General features: G+C 34.8%; 3 protein-coding genes across 4 annotated transcripts; 1 reads left to right on the top strand and 2 right to left on the bottom strand.

Annotated features, from left to right (window-relative positions):
- Nucleotides 1-5,019, bottom strand: LOC120626386 (NEDD8-activating enzyme E1 catalytic subunit). Of its 2 annotated transcripts, none has more exons than XM_039893896.1 (7): nt 4,878-5,019; nt 4,386-4,725; nt 2,646-2,806; nt 1,780-1,948; nt 1,104-1,353; nt 588-807; nt 1-437 (listed from the first exon to the last, which is right to left on the bottom strand). In XM_039893896.1, exons 1-7 carry the CDS (start codon nt 4,879-4,881, stop codon nt 223-225), a joined length of 1,359 nt encoding a protein of 452 aa, XP_039749830.1. In that variant the 5' UTR covers nt 4,882-5,019; the 3' UTR covers nt 1-222. The 2 variants fall into 2 exon arrangements, with proteins under 2 accessions (XP_039749830.1, XP_039749831.1); XM_039893897.1 differs by having other exon boundaries at nt 4,803-4,978.
- A 209-nt stretch (nt 5,020-5,228) lies between these two features.
- Nucleotides 5,229-17,302, top strand: LOC120626281. The gene is made up of 10 exons (XM_039893727.1): nt 5,229-5,319; nt 5,796-5,992; nt 6,295-6,456; nt 7,024-7,302; nt 7,726-7,915; nt 10,509-10,656; nt 10,941-11,100; nt 13,069-13,282; nt 13,952-14,659; nt 14,893-17,302. Exons 2-10 carry the CDS (start codon nt 5,810-5,812, stop codon nt 17,190-17,192), a joined length of 4,344 nt encoding a protein of 1,447 aa, XP_039749661.1. The 5' UTR covers nt 5,229-5,319; nt 5,796-5,809; the 3' UTR covers nt 17,193-17,302.
- A 1,311-nt stretch (nt 17,303-18,613) lies between these two features.
- LOC120626342 (ATP synthase subunit beta, mitochondrial-like) lies at nt 18,614-20,316 on the bottom strand. Its single transcript, XM_039893837.1, has one exon. The coding sequence runs from the start codon at nt 20,213-20,215 to the stop codon at nt 18,674-18,676; it is 1,542 nt and encodes a 513-aa protein (XP_039749771.1). The 5' UTR covers nt 20,216-20,316; the 3' UTR covers nt 18,614-18,673.
- Between the last annotated feature and the right edge of the window lie 498 nt (nt 20,317-20,814).

Genomic DNA, 20,814 nt, shown 5'->3' with positions numbered 1-20,814 from the left:
AAATTTTACAGTAAACTTTCATAATTTATTTTATTACGCTTAGACATAAATCACCATATTAATTTAAGGACATTGTTGAACACTGAAAAAAATGTCTGTTCAGTTTTATTCAAACAATAAACCTTTAATGTCAGACACAACAGAATAAAGGAACAATATTACGTTGCCCATTCTCGCTCGAGTTTTTATTTTATTTTCATTGGACTTGATTTATTTATTTTATTAATACAACATGTCCACATCAATCTTTTCAGAAAGTTTTAATTTGATTGTTACAGTATTAGGCGTTGTGACATCAGCAACCAAGATTTCTGCTCCATTATATAAACCTAATTCAGTTATTTTTTTCTTCAAATTATCCCTGGTTTTTTCTTCAATACTCTTTATAGATGCCATGTAGAGTGTTTTATTGCGACCATTCACAACTGTAGTGATACCTAGAAAATATTATAAAGAAATGTCAACCAATGAAAACAAGCCTTTACATGCATTACCATCCAATATGTTTAAGTTGAGTTGTTTATATTTTAGTGAACTGTACAGTTTTTTATTGGTAACTTACAGACTTGCTATTAAAAACTCTGTACCTGGACTTTTCATCAAAAAGGCATTGTCTTCACACAACTTATCGTATATTGCTTGTAATGTGGCATCATGTTCAATCTCCATAACTTTTGTGGTGTTACTGCATGTGACACAGTTGGGACGTTTCTCTGCATTGAATGTGTAAGTGTACACGCCGTCAGCCATGTTAAGGACCATGTAGTTGTTCATGTTAACACAGCACGATGAAGCTAACTTAAACACCTGAAGCAAAGATGAAAATGTTAAATTTAAAAAGCTTGCTGAGCTTTTATGTATGGGATCAATAAATATTATTTTTAAATTAATTTAAACTGAGTTAAACAATATACTATGTCTAAAGTTATGGACAAAAACATAAAATAATTAACACTTCAGATTGATAAAATAATCCCTATTGGAGGCTAACTTTATCTGACTTAACATAATATGTGTACTGGCAAAATTCACATATACTTCAATTTTCATTTAAAAAAAAATTACTTCAAACACAATCATTTTACTTAGCAGAATATACTTACCTCAGTAGCACATGTAGCTGCTATAGCTGCATTTGTGCTAGAAACAGCTGGTATAATATTCTTCAAAACACCCTGTGTCAATCTATATGTCACAGATGTGATGCCATACTTTGTTGCTCTTTCCTGAGCCTTTTCATATACCCAAGCCACATGCTGTGGATCATCGCCGTCTAAAAGAGTTGTATTTCCCCATGGATTCTCCTTCTCCCATTGTAGTACCTTGACATATTCTATGCAATGTTCTGGCAATCTACATAATACAAACTTCCAATTAGCTAAATTATGCAGACAACATACTTTTTATGTATTTGTTACAATGAGTCCCTAGAGATTTACTCTTCATAATATAAGTTTATTTAGGTATATAATAATAATTTATAATATATTGCTATTCTATCAATTTCTAAGGATTCCATGCACAAGGGTTGGTGGTTGTAGTAGATACAGGTAGCACAGAAGATGCTGCTGCACATTATGTGATATTTATTTAGGTTTATTGTACAAAACTCGCAGGAAAAGGCGGGTAGTGACAACTGGATTCTGATCTACCATTCATCCATCACCACACTGTACTCATCAGAACATTGCACCCATCACCACACTGTACCTGTCACCACACAGAAACTTGAAATGGAATAAAGACGTACCCAGTGGCAATTACAAAAACAGAGTTTACCTTGGTGTATTTGCAATAGTGCATAGAGGGAAGGTTTTCTGAGGAGGGTACAAATCAAGTGTACACTCAATACAAGCACTCATTCCTGGTAGGATGACTCTAGCATTTCCTTTGAATCCCTCTGTACCACCATCCACTAGAGGGATTACACTGCTTTGATCCAAACTTCCTGAACAAAGAGTTAAAATATTTTGGTAACAATATTTGCAAACATTTGTTACAGTAATTTTATAAAAGGGTAAATATCCAACCTTTTGATAACTATAAATTCATATTTGCCAGATATTTTATTAAATTGATTAAGATTTTACAAATACCCCCAATTAATTCATAGATAATTTTCAAGAAACAGTTAAAATTATATATGATTAATAACCAATGTTCATGACATTGAGTTGGTGGGTATTTTGATATAAATATGGGTGCATTTTCGATACACTGCAGTCCTACATGGACTTGAACAATGCAAAGATACCTCCCGGCGTCTTAGTCCTTTATCACATTACTAATGCTGGTAGTACTTAATATGGTCACAAATTTACTGACAATAACCTGTTTAATAGAGAACATAATGCCAATGTTTATGATAATCAGCATTAAAGTTAATTATTCAAGTATTACTAAAAATGTACTGTGAAAATGTATGAAATTCTAAACTAAATAAAGCATGTGAGATAAACCTAGCAAATAAATATAAACCAAATTGTGTAATGGCTTCCCTACAAGCATTGATAATTCCCGCAGATCCCACACTCAATGGAATGAACAGCTAATCTGGTAATAAGAACAAGAGGCATATATTTTGAACATTCTGTTGAAAAATTAACTAAAGTTTTAATATTAAGAAATTTACAACAATACTTTACTATCGTCATTATACTGCAAAAGCGAAACCAGCATGCCATTCAACCAACGTCTTGCAACAATTGAGTCTAGTCCACAGACAACAACGTGGAACTGACGATAGAAGCCTTCGTCAAGGTCTTGAATTGGACAATGGTGAGCTACTGCCTCACAGCCAGGGATCCTGAAAAATGATTTATATTTGTATTAAAAAAGTGCAATTTTTCTTGTATAGTTTCTTTACCTTTCAAAGTCAGTAACTATACATAGCTGTTTTACTCTGCTTTTCACAATTCAAATGGAAACTCTAATAGCATGTTGCTCTTTTCATAATTCAAATTTTCACCACCTATGAAGGGGCGATTTTTTTTTCATTACAGCAAACCATAATTAGGTAAATAAAGGAACAAACACAAAGAAAGAAATGGAATAAAAAATTTGTCATATTTCTTTAGAGCTTATTTAACCTTATAACAGCGAACGAAAAAAGCATAGAAGACGCGTTTCTAAGAAATTGTCTTTCGAAACTAGTACCAATTAGTCAATAAACGCACGCCCTTTAAAAGAAGGAACTTGAGTAACAAAGAGCTCTTAATAGGTTCTTCTATTTGTCGTACGACACGGGACCAGGCGTGATTGGCCGGTAGTTACGTAGTGCCGCGGCTGCGCAGGACCAATCAGCAGTCTCTGGAATCGTTAAATGATTTTATGCAATAAGGAAAGCAAAATAAATTAGATTAAAATAGCGTCATAACAAACGCCGATTTACTCCAAACTAAATGCACTCTATTAACAACATTCTATTATTATGAATGTGAAAGTGTGTCTGTTTGTTTGTTACCTATGTTCGGCTCAACCACTGCACCGATCTTGATGAAGGAAGGCCTTTATAGCTTGTACCCTGGAGATTATACACTTTTCATCAAACGTTGCCGCGTTTAAATTTACAAAACTGACTACAAAAACTTTAAAAGTATAAAATAATTTTAGTTGGTACACGTTTGTACACGAACTCCGGCCAGTGTACCGCATCGGTTTCATTGTTTCTATTTAGGCCCGCCCTACTTCGACATACGTTTACAAGCTAAAATTATTTTATATTTTGATTCGAATTCATATTGAGCATTTTATAAATATAATCCAAAGAAGTTTGACCTATTTCACCTATATGCAACGGTACAGATAAAAATTTGTAATTAATCATTGTAAAATATATCTATAACATTTCTTGAAATAATCTACCTTTTATTTACATAAACATTTATTGTTCGGCCGCATCCTACATACAGTACATTTATTTTAACACGCCTAGCGTGTTCGAGCCGCACACGCGTTACGTAGTATTAAAACACAAATATTGTGTTTCCAGCAGCCAACGTGTTACTACATATGGCATAACACCATACATAAGGATAATACGTAATTGTAATTATTTAGATTTTAGTATAGTTATCGGTGTACTTACACGTGAAAAGTTATTCCACTATCCTTGTGGTGATGATCTTGGTGTGATATGATCCGTATGATTTCGACACCATTTCACAACACATGAAGGCATTTTGAATTATTAAAATCTAGTTTTACGCAATTCGTTTAGCCGCCACTACGCACGAATGTCGCGAGTCAACTAGATTCGTTTGCGGTACAGTTTATAAGCCCCTCCCACCACGGGATAGTTTCCGTTACGCTATTTTTGAGTACGAGAAATGCTTCTATGCTTTTTTCGTTCGCTGCCTTATAATAAGAGATTGTTTTGTGTTTACCTTTTATTTACAAACTCCACAGCACATTTTGCTTTAGACAATCCAATGTCGTTCTTCCGAAACAGAAACTGCCTGTTAAGGTTAGACAACTCTATGGTATCCATGTCTACCACATGTAATTTCTTAAAACCCATAAGAGCTAAGTCTTTGAGCAGCTCACATCCAAGGCCGCCGGCGCCAACAATAAGTACTTTGCAATTATTCATTATAAAGTCCAATATCTCTGATGAAGGTTCGAAATCTGGGTGACAAAAGGGACCAGACCTTTCCAAGAGTTTCCTTATATTATGCCATCGCCTTTGCATATAATCGGGCGTCTGAATCTCGACTTCCGCCATTTCTAGAATATAAAATAATGAGTTACAAACCTTTGAATATTTACATTCTATTGGTATTCTAATATACAAACATTCGTACCGGCTAATTAATCAGTTGCTTCAAAAGATAAAACTAAGAAAGCGATTTGTTTTTTGATCAACTCGTGCAACTTACCCATAAGTATTAACTATTATGATTTTAATACAAACAGGTAGTTAAGCGTTTTTTTTTTTACGAAATCACAAGCTTAAAAATGACAAAATCACTGAAGTAAATAAAAACTGAAAAATACTAACTACCAAAACGTCAAAGTGACACTCATTATCGATCTGACATTTTGATAAGACGTTTAAAAATAGTTTCGTTTCTCTTTAAATTACCCTAAAAACATTTTAAAAATAATATCATCAATTTTATTGGAAAATTGTTTGATATATTTCAATTTCCATTCCAGCCTATGAAATATATTTATTTTAATACATATGCTTTAGTAAAAGTAGATGGCTGGCTATAATAGAATAGTTCGTGCTCCTATTCATTTGTTAAAAATGGCGTGATGGTGGTGTATTCGTCGTAACATAAGAATTTTCAAGTTTGCGGTTTTAAAGATTTCCTAGTAAGTTCGAGCATATAATTAGTTGCTTAGTTTTCGGCAATAAATTCTCAATAGGATCGTTATATTTGTGTAGGACTAAAATTAAGGCAATCGTTGAAATTTGAGGGAGAGACTGACAGACTGAACATCTTTGTAGGTATCCTCGTGATTTAAAAACCATGCTTGATCAGAATCGACTAAGTTCGTCATCTATTAGGAAGTTTAGAGGTTCGATTGTGATTTGAAATAATCGTGCCCTTTTTCATGGTGGCGATTAGATAACAAACATTTTAGGTCTCTAGAGTTGCCTTGGTGGTCGGCGTTATTCGAAACTGTGCCAATTATTATTGTATCGAACTATTCTTCGACGCGATTGGAATATTACGCACCTAAAAGTGTGTGCAAACAAAGTTAAATTTTGTGGATCCATTGAGTGTATTACTTAAGATTTAGAGGATGTGTATATTAAGTACCTAAAGTCGTATGGTAATCAATAGTTTGTAGATACAATATGGCTGGTAATAAAATTAACACAAAGAAGAAAGATGATAAGAGTAAATCAAGCAGAAATGCTGATCAAGCAGTGGAGGAGAATGAAGATAGTATTGACTTTTCCTTACTAAGAAAACCTATACTTACTAGTATAACTGGATTTGCACAGGCAAGAAAGATATTTGATTTGGCAACTGAAGAAGTAAGTAATGCATGCAAGTTATTTATCATTACAAATGTTTACTTTCCTCTAACCTTCTAGTCTTTTCTCAAATACCTACCTATTTATTTTAATTTAAGTTTTGTCTATTTTTTGGAGGATCATTAAAAAATATTTTACAATTGAATTTCACTGTTTATTCTAAATCAAGCCTCAATATATTCATAACTCAAAGTGATAAATTTTTGTTTCATCAAAATGGGCTCAGCAATTATTATTCATAAATAATAATGCTATTTGTATGCCAGCTTATGTTAAATTTGAATTGCCTCATACATTTCCAGCTCAAAGGATTGCTCAGCAATGAATGTGACTTACTATATGAATGCAAGGTGTGCCGAAACATGTTTAGAAGTTTGGCTAATTTCATATCACATAAAAGAATATACTGTAAGCAAAAGTTTGATTCTTCAGTCCATGGACACTTTCTGAAGGCAACTTCTGTTGTAAGTATTGATTATTTTTAATCTTGCATAAATGTGGTGAATAGTTTAAGAAATTTGGGGTCTGTAAATATCTTAAATTTGATCTTTCTTAATGTATTTATGTTGTATTTTCTTATCAAAGGCTCTTACAAAATACAAATTTTGTACATTAAATATTTTATACTTTAGAAATATAAATATAATTTTTGTTAATTATCTGAAATTTAATGCTTATTCAATACTAATTGTCAATATCTCATTTCCAACCAAATGGCTTGCTTTCCATAGAAAACGGATAAACAGCTCTCATTAAGGGATATTTGTGCTAAACTTTAACTAAAAGTGCTACTTGGTCTAATATTGAATGGCTGTTATTGAAGAATTTGGGATTTTATAATAACTGAATTGGCCCTGGTCTGGCCTAATTTCTAAGACTTCTGCATTTGGTAGATAGAATAAGTATTTTGTTTGACGCTGTACAGAAACTTATATCTTTTAATTAGTGTAACAATTAATACCTGTTGTTACCTGTTAATTGAAGATTAATTAATAACAGGTATTAATTGTTTTTGTAAAAATATATTTCAGATGGACGAGATAATGAAAATAAAGAAGTTAGAAGTGAGCTACCAAGAGTCGTTAAATGATAAAATTGATTTGAATAATTCAGACGAAGATGATGATTCACGCATACCAATCACTAAAGATTTAACTTCAATAGTAGAGAAGATTACTAAGAATGAAGGTGTGCAGCACAGTGATCTTGAGAGCAAACAATTGGTATTTCAGAAAATTCCAAAGAGCTCTGTTGCTGTATTCCAGAATATCAAAACTGGTAATAATAAAACTGATACAATGAAAGCCCAGGTAAGGTGCATTCCAAACTAAGTATTTATTCTGAACACCTTCCTGGTTTCCTTCTTTCTCTATGCTGTTCCATTAAGATTGCTAAAGTGGTTTAAATTGACAAATTCAAGATTTAAAACAACAACTGTTTGGTATTGTATATAATTAAGGAATTATTTTTTATTAAAAAAATTGAGACTGGTTTGGTTTGGTTTGACTTGGTTTGACACTAGGAACACTAGGAACTTGCACATCAAAGTTAACCAGAAACATATGCCGATGAATGAACAAATGATTAACCCTTTTATTGTACACATATCTTACCTATATGTTAATACCAGGCAATATATATACCAAACCCATCTTTGACTTGATAGTAAACCTCTATATCAATGTACGTCTCCTCAATAGATGAAGGATCGAAAAATCATTTATTCATTACAGGTAGATGAACTAAATGATATTCTATCTCAAGAAAATGCAGTTTTGCAAAGCGATGGATCATTCAAAGTGCAAAGTGATGTATCATTTAATGTGCAAAGCAATGACAAGGTTGAAGAAGATGTTGACCATGTCATACAAATCAGCGATGATGACGAAAATGAAGAGTCTGATATACTGAAATGTAAACTTTGTAAGTCGTTTTTCTGTTTGTAAAATTGTAGTTGTCTATGATCTCTTCTGATGGTCAGTTATGTTGGACATTCGTGCTAGAATGTTATCTCGCACGAAGGTAAATTACGATAAGCGTGCTAGCCAATAAGGGGTATAATAACATAAAAAAACCATACCCCTAATCCCTCTAAAAATACCCCTAAAGTATGTGAACTACTGTTTGTATTCAGTGGTAATAATAACGTAAGGCACGCTGAGTCGATGCAAGCTCATTTCAGTTATTTGCCGCTTTATTAGAGAAGATATTTCATTACAGTAACAGTATTGAGTAAATGAAACTTCTGGACTGTTAAATACAGAAGCTGCCTTACAAGGCGGCGTTATGAAAAAATATATCCGACGGCCGACCTGCAGTTTACAATATTTTTTCATTGCATGCGACTGAGTGTAGAGAGAGTATTATATCCATTTAAATATAAGTATACAAAGGTACCAGTTCGCCTATTTGATTAAGGTTACTTAATAGAAACAAGTTTTTTTTTCATTACTTAGTTTATAGAAATTAATTTTTGCTGCCACAACAATTGGAATTGTTTTAAAGGTGACGTTGTAGGCAAAATAGACGTGATATATATATAGGTGTACCAACTAAACATCCATAATTGACACTTGCGACCTGTATGCAAGATGTACCAAACTTGCAATAAAACACTTGCCACCTGTATACGAGACATACTAAACTTGCATAAAAGACACTTGTGACCTGTATACAAGACTCACTAAACATGAATAAAAGACCCTTGCGACCTGTATTACAAGACGCACTAAACATGAATAAAAGACACTTGCGACGTGTACACGGCACGTTCCACACTTGTATAAAAACCACTTGCCACAACATACGACACGTACTAACTTGCATAAGAGACACACGTGGCCTGTATACAAGACATACTAAAAAAGCATAAAAATCTCTTGCTTCCTGAATACGAGACACTTGCTTGCCATATACGAGACGTACTAATCTTGCATAAAAGACACTTGCTGCCTGTTTACGAGATATACTAAAGTAGCATGAGAAACGCTTGTGATTTGTATACAAGACGTAATATACTTGCATAAAAGACACTTGCGATCTGTTTACTAGACGTACTATACTTGAATAAAAGACCCCTGTGACCTGTATACAATACATACTAAACACTCATAAATTTCTCTTGCTTCCTGTACACAAGACGCTTGCTACAAGACGTACTAAACGTGCATAAGATCCACTTGTGACCTGTATACTAGACGTACTAATCTTGCATAAAAGACAATTGCGACCTGTATACAAGACGTAATAAACTTGCATAAAAGACACTTTCCACCTGTATACGAGAAGTACTAAACTTGCATAAAAGACACTTGTGACCTGTATACAAGACATAGTAAACACGCTTAAATGACTCTTGCTTCCAGTATACGAGACACTTGCTTACTATATACGTGACGTACTAAATTAGCATAAGAGACACTAGCGACCTGTATACGAGACGTTCTAAACTTGTATAAAATACTCAATGGACCTGTATACAAGACGTACTGAACTTGCATAAATTACACTTACGACCTTATACAAGACGTACTAAAATTGCATAAAAGACGCTTGTGACACTGTATACTAGACGTACTATACTTACATAAAAGACACTTGGGACCTTTATAAAAGACGTAATAAACTTGCATGAAAGACACTTGCCACCTGTATACGAGAAGTACTAAACTTGCATAAAAGACACTTGTGACCAGTATACAAGACATACTAAACATCCTTAAATGACTCTTGCTTCCAGTATACGAGCCACTTGCTTACTATATACGAGACGTAATACTCTAGGGACCTGTATACAAGACGTACTGAACTTGCATAAATTAATCTTACGATCTGTATGCAAGACGTTCTAAACAAGCATAAAAGTTACTTGCGACCTGTATACGGCACGTGTAAAACTTGTATAAAAACACTTTTTTATTGTTTATGACACGTACTAAACTTGCATAAGAGACACTTGTGACCTGTATACTAGACGTACTATACTTGAATAAAAGACACTTGGAACCTGTATACGAGACATACTAAACTTGCATAAACTACACCTGCTTCCTGTATTATCTTATAGCAATGGGACGAAAAAATGGTAGCCATAATTATTTCGTGGCGGGCACAATAAGCCCTACAGTAGCATTAGTACAAGATTTGCTCGGTAGCCATCGAAGAGTTCTATTCGAGTATTCAACTCTGAATAGTCAAAGTAAAATGTCCTAATACCTCTCGTTTTAAGACGCAAATCCTGTATATCTGATTTTTGTTTTACAAACATTTGGCAAATTTGAGCTTAAATTCAATATGAATAGTATGCATTATACTCTGATGTTAAGGGATTTCGATACTCGATTGGAGGGAGCCAATTTTATTTCTAAGGGTACTTACTGGTCTTTAGATGGACATCAGAATATAATATACGTATATATATTTTAATTATATATATATATATATATATTTTAATTATTTTTCTTATATCAAATTGCCTCGCAATAATTCTAATATGTAGGCACGTATTTTTAAACAGGTGACCTACAGTTCTCCACTCTGAAGACGTGGAAGTTCCACATTAAGAATAAACATTTGGAGAATCGACTTGTTTACCCGTGCCCCGATTGCTTGGACATATTCTCAACGTCGTGGAGTGTCTATCGGCATCTATTCAAAGTTCATAGGTAAGATCGTTGAACCTTGAGTTCACAAAGTGTGTCGGTCTGACCGATTACATAAATAGGTCTTACTTATGACCTTGTTATTAGGGCTAGTAAAACTTCAAACTGTTATCGTAAAATCAACGTCACTTTAAATTTACATACATTTTCCTTTCGATTGCGTCCTGTTCGGAACACATTATTAGAACAGCTGAGCTTTACGTATCTGTGTATTTTTAACTTACGAGAAGTTTCAACATCGTTGAACTGACTACAGACTCATTAGTAACGGGCTATTTTTGTTTTAGAAAAACAGCAGCTCAGATACGAAGGCTACGTGAGGCGATACAAGCCAAAGCTTTCCGCATGAACAACCCACCAACGTTCTATGAAAAGAGGAAAAGTATGCCTAAACCTGCGCCCACGCAAAAGATAACAGAAGAAGAACGACTTTATAAAGAGAATCAGGTAGCTATTTACGAATTGACTATCGAGTATTATACAACGTGTGAATGAATAACGGAATAATACTTCACAGGCTTTATTTACCTTACATTATGTATTGTCTCAGAGAATTATCTGTGAGACCAAAAACCTAAATAGTTTTTGAGTAAACCACTGCCATAGTTTTTACTGAATTAAATCAGATACAGCCCTAGCATCACATGCGAAATTAAAATCATATGACTTCTGTCACTTTATTATTTCGCAGGTACTATGTGCGTGTCGGTCTTCATTAGGGTTGTCACTTAGATTGTTTTGAATTACTTAGTGTGAAAATAAAAATACTTATGCTTCTTTTGATTTAATATACTTACATCCTACAATATTATATTTTATTGATATTACGGAAAACGTTTATTCCACTACAAAGGTCCTTGACAGCAAACTCACCTGGTGATTGTATGTGATGCACTCTTGGATGGTAGCGGGCTTACCTGTTAGACTATGGCGGTTATATTAAACTCATACCATTTATTAGTTTCTACGCGGCATCGTGCCAGAACGCTAAATCGCTTTGTTGCGGTACGAGAAAATTCTGAAATTGTAAATTCCCAAATTGTGGATGCCGGGAATCGAACCCGGGACATATATAATTTTCCTCGCGATGTTTCCTCCATAGTTGAAGTGATATTATAATTGCGTTAATTAATCAATCAAAAATTCAAAAATGTTTTATCCATGAAGTCCTGTAACAGGCACTTATGAAGCATATATATATATATACTAGCTGTTGCCCGCGACTTCGTCTGCGTTTGATTTTGTTTTTAAAGTATTCAGTATCGCTAAGCCTTAAATGAGTATAGTAGTATATATATATATAACATGTGACTGTCAATTAATTATAGACAAAAAATTTGCAATAAAATAAAATTGCGACTTTACTTAAAGATCTAAGCTATCCTATCTCTTAAGTTGGACCAGACTGCTCACGGTGTGCCAATTTAATTTAAAATCTGTTCAGTAGTTTAGGAGTCCATCGCGGACAAACATCGTGACAGGAGATTTATATATATTAAGATTATATGTTTGGTGATGGTGATAACTACATTCGTTAAATTAAAACTAAAGCTAGAAGGGTTCCAAATGCGCCCTTGTCTAAGAAGAGCCTTCAACATCGAATTAATATTTAGCTGTGAATATATTATTAGGTTTTTTTTTTATTAAATACTAGATGCATTTGTCTATATTAGTTTATGTATTAGTATTTAGTTATTCGTATGTTTGTATTTTATATTTTGTACCACCTGCGGTTTGTTATCCTTTTTTTCCCTAAATCTAAGGTGGCAGGGATCGCTACTAAGCGATAAGGCCGCTTTTTGTATTCTACTTCTATTTTTATGTTTCTTTTTTTCTTGTATTATTTTTTTACTTCATGTGGTGTACAAATAAAGATAAATAATAATAATATGAAGTTTGAGCAATTCATACCCAAGCTTTTTTATCACTCATGTAATCCTTAATATTATAATAGTAAGAGTACCTAGGAGTTTTTTATTATTTTACGTTTAGTGGTTGCCTGGAAGAGATCACCAGTGTGATAAGGCCGCCCTATATTAGTTGATTAGTTTTGGTTTCCTGTATTGTTTTTTATTTTCTATTTGGTGTAAAAAGTTTTATCTAAGTTGTGGAAACTTTATTGGTTTATATAAAAGTACAGGTGATTTAGAAATACGGCATTACTCTTATGTTTACTGTTTGTTTCCCTTGAAAAGCTAAGTTAAAAAAGATAATAAGATAAAAAAGTTTTATCAAAGTTGTGGAAACTTCATTGGTTTATATAAAAATACAGGTGATTTAAAAATACGGCATAACTCGTATGTTTACTGTTTGTTTCCCTTGAAAAGCTAATAAATAAATATATAAATGTATTGATTATGCACCATAATTATTTTAAATTCTTTAAATTAAAATATATCGGTAAAAACCCTACAGGCGTGGTTAGAGGAACTAGACGGTGAAAGCGAAGGTCGGCGATGCGGTGGCTGCGGGCGAACGTTCGAGCGGCGCGCCGCACTCGCCGCACACACGCACACATGCGCGCGTCGCGACCGTCGCCGCATACAAATACAGATCCGCAAGGATTACAATAAGGAGCCCAACAACCCCTACCTGGCGATGGCTGGGTGCGCCGCCCAAGCGCCAACCGGTAACTATTGACATGACACAAACACAGCAATACATTTTTTTTATAGTAACAACAAGCCGTTGGTCGTTGTCGATGTTTAAAAGGTTTTTATACAAACCCCGTGGGAACCGTATGCTTTCCTAGAACAAAAAGTAGCCTATGTTACTTTCCGTCCTTTCAACTAAGTATATGCTAGAAATCAAGTTGATTGGTTGCTTAGTTTGGACGTTACACATCAACAAACAAACACACTTTCGAATTTATATGTTAGTAATTATTGACGCACCACGTATATGGCAACCACCTTGTAAATGCAGAGCCATCGCCTATATCAAAGTGTTAAACGCCTATGTGTACATCAAGCTGAGGTGTAGGTGTTAACCCTAGTTAAGGTGCTTCTATTTACACCGGCAACCACGTCTTTGAGACCAGAACACAGCAATGCAGCTTTGCGACAGAAATAATCTACGATCGAGCTCGTCAAAAAATGCTCTAAAATCTCGAAATTCAGCGACAACCTCTGACGAAAACCTCCCGCTGGCTAATAGTCTCATTCAACTACTATGTCGAGCTATCACTACCGGATATACAGTCATCGAGTAGTCATTAGATATGAATTACACAAAACAGGTTTATCCAAATTTATATAAGAAATTCTTTACTGAACATTTAAAAAACTTTACCTTACAGAGACAAAAATGAGCGTGGAAGACGTTAAAAAGGCGGATAACGTACAAGAGAATAAGGTTAAAAAAGACGAAATCGACGAAGAACCCCCAGAAGCAGAATCACCTGTTCCAGATGATATAAAGCAAGAAACCGAATATATGGAAACAGATGAACCTGTAATACAAAACAATAAGCCAATATTTTACGACAACTCCATGATTAATAAACTACCATACGCTCAGCAGACAGAAAAGAACAACTTAAATGCTTTTAGACAAAAAATTCAATTAGATGTCGATTTGTTCAAGCTTCTCTGCAAAAAATGTGATATCAAACATGATAAAATAGCTGATTTTCTAGATCATATGTCCAGTCATTACAAATGGGTGCGTTATGCCTGTAAACTTTGTAATTTCAAACATTTTAATTTCGATAAATTGCCCGAGCATGTTAAAGTTGTCCATAAACTTAAAGGTAATACTGAGTTCTACTTTAGTACTGTAAAGGCTATTGATGGCACTGAAGCTTTGGAATTATCGGAATCTATCGATGAACAAAATGAAAGTAACAAGACTAATTCAAGACGACCGAGTAGATGTTCTAGTGACTCAAGTCGATTATCTGATGACAGTTCAAGTAGCAGCACACGACCAGAAACAGGTTCTAGAAAACGAAAGAGTAATCTTTACAAAATGAATGCAAAGAAGAAAAGGCAGTCTTTAGTTACAGGTACATTACACATCATTAATAATAAGTCCGGTTTACTTGATACATTCTCTAGTTTTCACCAAACGACGAGAGGGTAATGTGTTTAATAGTTCTTTTAAGTATGTATGTATAGATATTATACTGCTTACTATTAGGTTTTCAGATTAAGTCCTCAAATTATACGTAGGCCAGAAATGTATATCAGCGTCATAAATTCTCCAAACATCATCTTATATATTATTTTTATTTTGCAGATGCAGCTGATCAGAATAAAGAGGAAGCTATTTTACTTGAAGAAGGTACAGCTCCTAATAGTAAAATATTTGAAGAAAATTCCTCAGATTTTGATGAAGTTGAAGAGAAAAGTTTAAAGCGGAAAAACACTAAAATATCTTCAGTTGCTTCTCGTAGACCCGTCCGTAAAAAAACCAAACCTAAAAATGCAGATTTTGAATATGATTTATCTAATTTGCTTAAAATGGAAGCTCAGGGTTATCGAGACTCTCAGACGGTAATTCAAGGTAAAAAGAAAACACAGCAGGAACTGCAGATTAATTACGATATTATTAATAAGGATTGCTGTGGCGCGATGATAACATTGTCTAGAAAATCTGTAGAAAACTCTCAAGGCCACATGAAGACCGCCAGTATTCCTGCATTCAAAGCATCAAAGGAATCGCGAGTATCAAGAGTTTTCGTGAGACCAATGGTACCCAGAATAACAAAAATGGATAAAAATTCTCCTAAGAAAGTTGAAAGTGAAGAAGTGAACAATTCTGGTCCCAGTAAAGTACCAGAGTCTTCTAGTCCTATACTTGAACCAATTTCAGATACATGTGAAACAAGTGAAGATATTAATGAAAAACCTAAAAAAAGTATTGTAGCTAAAATATTTAATCCAAATATAAATAAAGTGCTAGAGGGGTCAGTTCCGAGTTCTGGAAAAGATAATAAATTAACTCAAAATAATAAAACTTTCACACAAACAAGTAAAGAGGTTGTTAAAGAGTCTAACGAAATTGTTCAAACTAAATCAATTAATACAGATTCTATTGACTTAAATAAAGATGTCAATGATGGATCTATCTCTGTTTCCGAAAAAGGTAAAAAGTTAACTTTGGAGAACGAAAACATTTCAACGCAGACTAATAAAAATATAAGAATTTTTAAAGATATTAATCAATCTAAAACAGTTGTAAAAAAAATTACTGACCTTGATAAAAATGACAAAGATAAATCTGTTTCATGTTCCGAAAAAGGTAAAATAGTTTCTCTGGAAACTGATAAAATATTAACAAAAACAGGTAAAGGTATTGTTCAGAAGCCTAGAGATGTTATCAAAACTAAAACAATCGATTCCATTTTAAGTGACTTAAATAAAGATATCAAAGTTACACCTCTATCGATTTCCGAAAAAGGGAATAAAAACACTTTGGGTACTGATGAAACTTCAACACAAACAAGTATATGTGTAGTTAAAAAGCCCAAAGATAGTATTCAAACTAAACAATTAATTCCAATCTTACAAGAGGTAGATGTCACAGACAGATCCGTTTTAAATTCAGAAAATGATCAAAAATTATGTTTGGAACTTGATGAAACGAACACAGATTCAGGCATAAAAACAGAAAAAGATACAGAAAAAATCACTGATGATACTTTATCTCTCTCGAAACCATCCAATTCAAGTAACACTGAAAGAAATATGGTTCCCTTTAAATTTCGACGACAAGGCTTGGAAGTTATTAAGAATCCCTTGATTAAGCAAAATATAACGGATTTTACTAAAGCTGGTATGAAAACGAAAATATTAGTCATAAAACCAATTAATAGAAGCGCAGATAGAATAAATAATTTGAATGCTCCACTCAAGTTTCAAACGATTAAGTTAAAAGATCCAAGCAAAAGTAACGCCAATAACGAAGAAATAAAGTCTGATCAAGTTGTTGTTGTTCAGGTACCGAAAGTTGACTGCGGAATTTCCAGGTCATCACCAACACCCAATATAAACAATGGGGTATCATTGACTATGAATTCTGCAGCTATTCTTGCGAGTGAAAAATTTGAAAAAGATGTTTTATCAAATCAAGTACTGAAAAAAAATTGTAATGATAATGATACACATGCTAGTAGCAAAGCTATAAATGTTAAAATACTAGGAAGAGTTTCTGAGAAAAAAAAAGTTTCGGAAGATTTAGAAGAAACACCTAACAGTGATGAAAGAACACTTAATCATGATAAAAGTATAATCGTTGAAACGCTCAAAAATAACTTGGAAGAAAATTTCAATCAAAAGGATGAAGAACAAACTACTAATCAAACAAAAATACTTAATCTTGACCAGAGTATAAGCGTAAAATCACTAGAAATGAATCCTGAAGAAAGCCTTGATCAGCAGGATCATGGACAAACACTTGATAGTCATAAGAACGAAGATAACCTAAATAAGGTGGATCATTTAAAATCAGAATCTACGAATATTACGAATGAATCTGCGAAAGTAGTCAATGAAGTGTTAGTAGATTCAAATAAAATTGTTAGCCAAGAGAGCTAAAATACTTTTTGCAATGTAACTTTATTTTCTTTGCCATATCAAGTACGTCGTTTAGATTATATTTTGTACAGTTGTTAATTTTTCCTTAGAAATAAAATTTAAGATACCTCTTAATATTATTAAAAATATTTGACCTACCTATTAAAAATGGACACTCTTTCGAAGTTTCTAAAAAAGTGTTAGTAAAAACGTAGTTCCCCATTCCTGTCCTAATTATTTCAGCGGGGGCTATGTTGATCTTTATGACATTTATTACCTGGCTTTAGCTTCTTTGCTTTTAAACTAATATAAAGGTACTTTTGATACCGGAAAAACCGCTGAAAGAGACTAGTTTTATCACGGTATGTTGTTTTTGCTACTGGTCATCTGTTGCCCATGGTTTATATGCTCGGTTTTTAAATCAATGTCTATCCAGGATGCAAAATTTTGGCAAGATCAGATTTTTTCTGAAACTGCACCCCTGCGCTTTGCTTTTCCAGAATACAATATGTGTGTCTCCAAAATGCAAGCTATCTTAGCTAAATGTAAAAAAAAATCTTACAGCATTTAACTAATGTTAGTTTATATCTTCTTGATCTGGGGTTTGTCCACTCGATTTTGTCTCTCTTGTCTTATAATGTAAACAATGTGTAAAGTATGTTTAAAAAAAAACACAACAAACAAGTGCAATAAAATAAAATTTGCTTTTATTTTATTGCATTTGTTTTTTTTATTTTTTATACACTATAATAGGAGATCTTCTCCATGGAGGATTTTCCAGTTTGAAAATAAACTTTAAGCTAAAAAGTAACAGAAAGATGAGATGTTTACATTTTAAGACAAGTACTAAAAAATATAACATTAATGATTAATTTCATTAACTGTATATTCACCACTTGTTCCTGTTAATGTTAATGGCCATTTGTGTGAATCTGTAAATAAATAGATCTGCAGTTGCACTTGCTACATTACAAAATGCGAATCTGGCAGTTCTTTCCCTAAGAGGTAGGTACTTACAAAGTACATACTCAAAATATGTTTGTTGTCAAGTTTTAAAACTGACTTCACATTAAAAAGTATGTAATGCAAATTATTTACACGATTTAACAGATTCAAATGGAGTATAGTGGTGGACCAATTTCAATAGGGTCACATAACATTACATATAAAAAAAAAAACATCAAAATCTGTTCATCCGTTCAGGAATACAATGTCACAGCAGACAGATGTGTTTGTGCGTGTGTGTTACACATACATACGTCAAACATATAACTGTCGTTTTTGCGTTTGGGGCTTTAACCTACCTATTGGTAGTCCGATCTGATGATCCCTATGGCTGCACAGTTTATAAAACCTGATCTCAGTGTGATATTGCACCTTAATGAACTGCCAATATGTTGTAATATTTTGTGAGTATTAATTTTATAAATAAAGAAACAATACAATATTTAAAGCTAAATTTATTATGAAATAAGGTTACATTGCCAACAGAGATTTTACAATTACGTACTCTTAGCCAGTGTATCTGCTTTAGCTACAACCTCCTCAATTGGTCCAACCATGTAAAAAGCTACCTCTGGCAGATGATCATACTCTCCTTGTAAGATTTTAGAGAATCCTTTGATGGTTTCCTCTAGGGGTACAAGTTTCCCAGCATGTCCAGTGAATACTTCAGCAACCTGGAAGGGTTGGGAAAGGAACCTCTGGATCTTACGTGCACGTGCTACAGTCAGTTTGTCTTCCTCAGACAATTCATCCATACCCAGGATAGCAATGATGTCCTGGAGTGATTTATAGTCCTGCAGAATCTTCTGAACTCCACGTGCAACATTGTAATGCTCAGCTCCAATGATGTTGGGGTCCATGATACGTGATGTCGAGTCAAGAGGGTCCACAGCAGGATAGATGCCAAGCTCAGCAATAGCACGAGATAATACAGTTGTCGCATCCAAGTGAGCAAAGGTGGTGGCAGGGGCTGGGTCAGTCAAGTCATCAGCAGGCACATAGATGGCCTGTACTGAGGTGATGGAGCCTTTCTTGGTGGTGGTGATACGCTCCTGCATAGTACCCATGTCAGTGGCTAAGGTGGGCTGGTAACCTACAGCAGATGGAATACGGCCTAGCAAGGCAGATACTTCCGAACCAGCCTGGGTGAAACGGAAGATGTTGTCAATGAATAGCAGTACATCCTGGCCCTCCTGGTCACGGAAGTACTCAGCTACAGTCAGTCCAGTGAGGGCGACACGGGCACGCGCGCCTGGTGGCTCATTCATCTGACCGTATACAAGAGCTACCTTTGAGGTTTTGTCCTTCAGAGAAATGACCCCAGACTCAATCATTTCATGGTACAAATCATTACCCTCACGGGTGCGTTCTCCAACACCAGCAAACACAGAGTAACCACCATGAGCCTTAGCAACGTTATTGATCAGCTCCATAATGAGTACGGTTTTTCCGACACCAGCGCCGCCGAACAGACCGATCTTACCTCCTTTAGCGTAGGGGGCGAGGAGGTCTACGACCTTGATACCCGTGACGAGAATCTCCTGCTGTACAGACATCTCAACGAATTCGGGGGCTTCAGCGTGGATGGCGGCTGTTTTGTCGGTAGGAATAGGGCCACGCTCGTCAATGGGCTCTCCGATCACGTTGATGATGCGGCCAAGGGTCTCTGCTCCCACGGGGATACGAATGGGAGAGCCAGAGTCGAGGACAGGCTGTCCACGGACAAGACCTTCGGTACCGTCCATAGCAATCGTACGAACGGTGTTCTCACCCAAGTGCTGCGCCACCTCGAGGACCAGACGCGGCTGACGGTTTTGAACTTCAAGAGCATTTAGAATGGGTGGAAGATTGTCTTCGAATTGAACATCCACAACTGCACCAATTACTGCCACAACCTTACCTTGCCCTTTGCCTGCAGTAGCATATTCCCTCTTGTTCCCAGCAACAGCTGCGATTTTGCCACATTCTGCAAGAGCTTTTTCGGCTACTGTCTTTGCGGCTAGAAAGCCGCTTCCAACCCTACTTACAGCCCCCAACATTTTGTAAAATCAGTAGGGTGGATAAAATTATGTAATCCTACTGCAGACGACAATGCAACCAACCACAGACCCGAGAAATAAAAATTAAGTAACATAACCTTTACACTGTCATGAAATGTCGATGTCAATTTGACATATGAATATTTTTATTAACTTGCTCTACGGCTCTAGATTCACATCTTGTTACTTATAGAATAAATTCATAGACAAAATACGACTAATTTAAATTTCATTCTCAATTCACATCCAAAAAAACTATCAAATCATCACGTAAGGAGTTTGACTTCAACCTGACACGCCGAAAAGCTGCCCCTGCGTAGTGTCCCTTCAATTGCTAGTCATTAGTACCGAGTAGCAATTGAAGGTACGAGTACCAACTCTGAACTCGATAGTGCTCTGCCATCTACAAACTTTGCGTTGGGTTAGCAACCACGAATGCCAAATTTCAGCCATTAACCATTTTGGTAGGGAATCCAAGACTGAGCACCGCGAGCTGGGTTATTATTTTAGTAAAGTGGCAATATAAGCGAAAGCATCCACGTAGAGCGATCCAGTATGTTTCCCAGCGAGGCTGAAATGTCGTCAATGTAGTAAGTATA

The sequence above is a fragment of the Pararge aegeria genome, chromosome 9, assembly GCF_905163445.1.
Source record: "Pararge aegeria chromosome 9, ilParAegt1.1, whole genome shotgun sequence".
Lineage (NCBI taxonomy): Eukaryota > Metazoa > Arthropoda > Insecta > Lepidoptera > Nymphalidae > Pararge > Pararge aegeria.
This window is presented reverse-complemented; position numbering and strand designations above follow the sequence as displayed.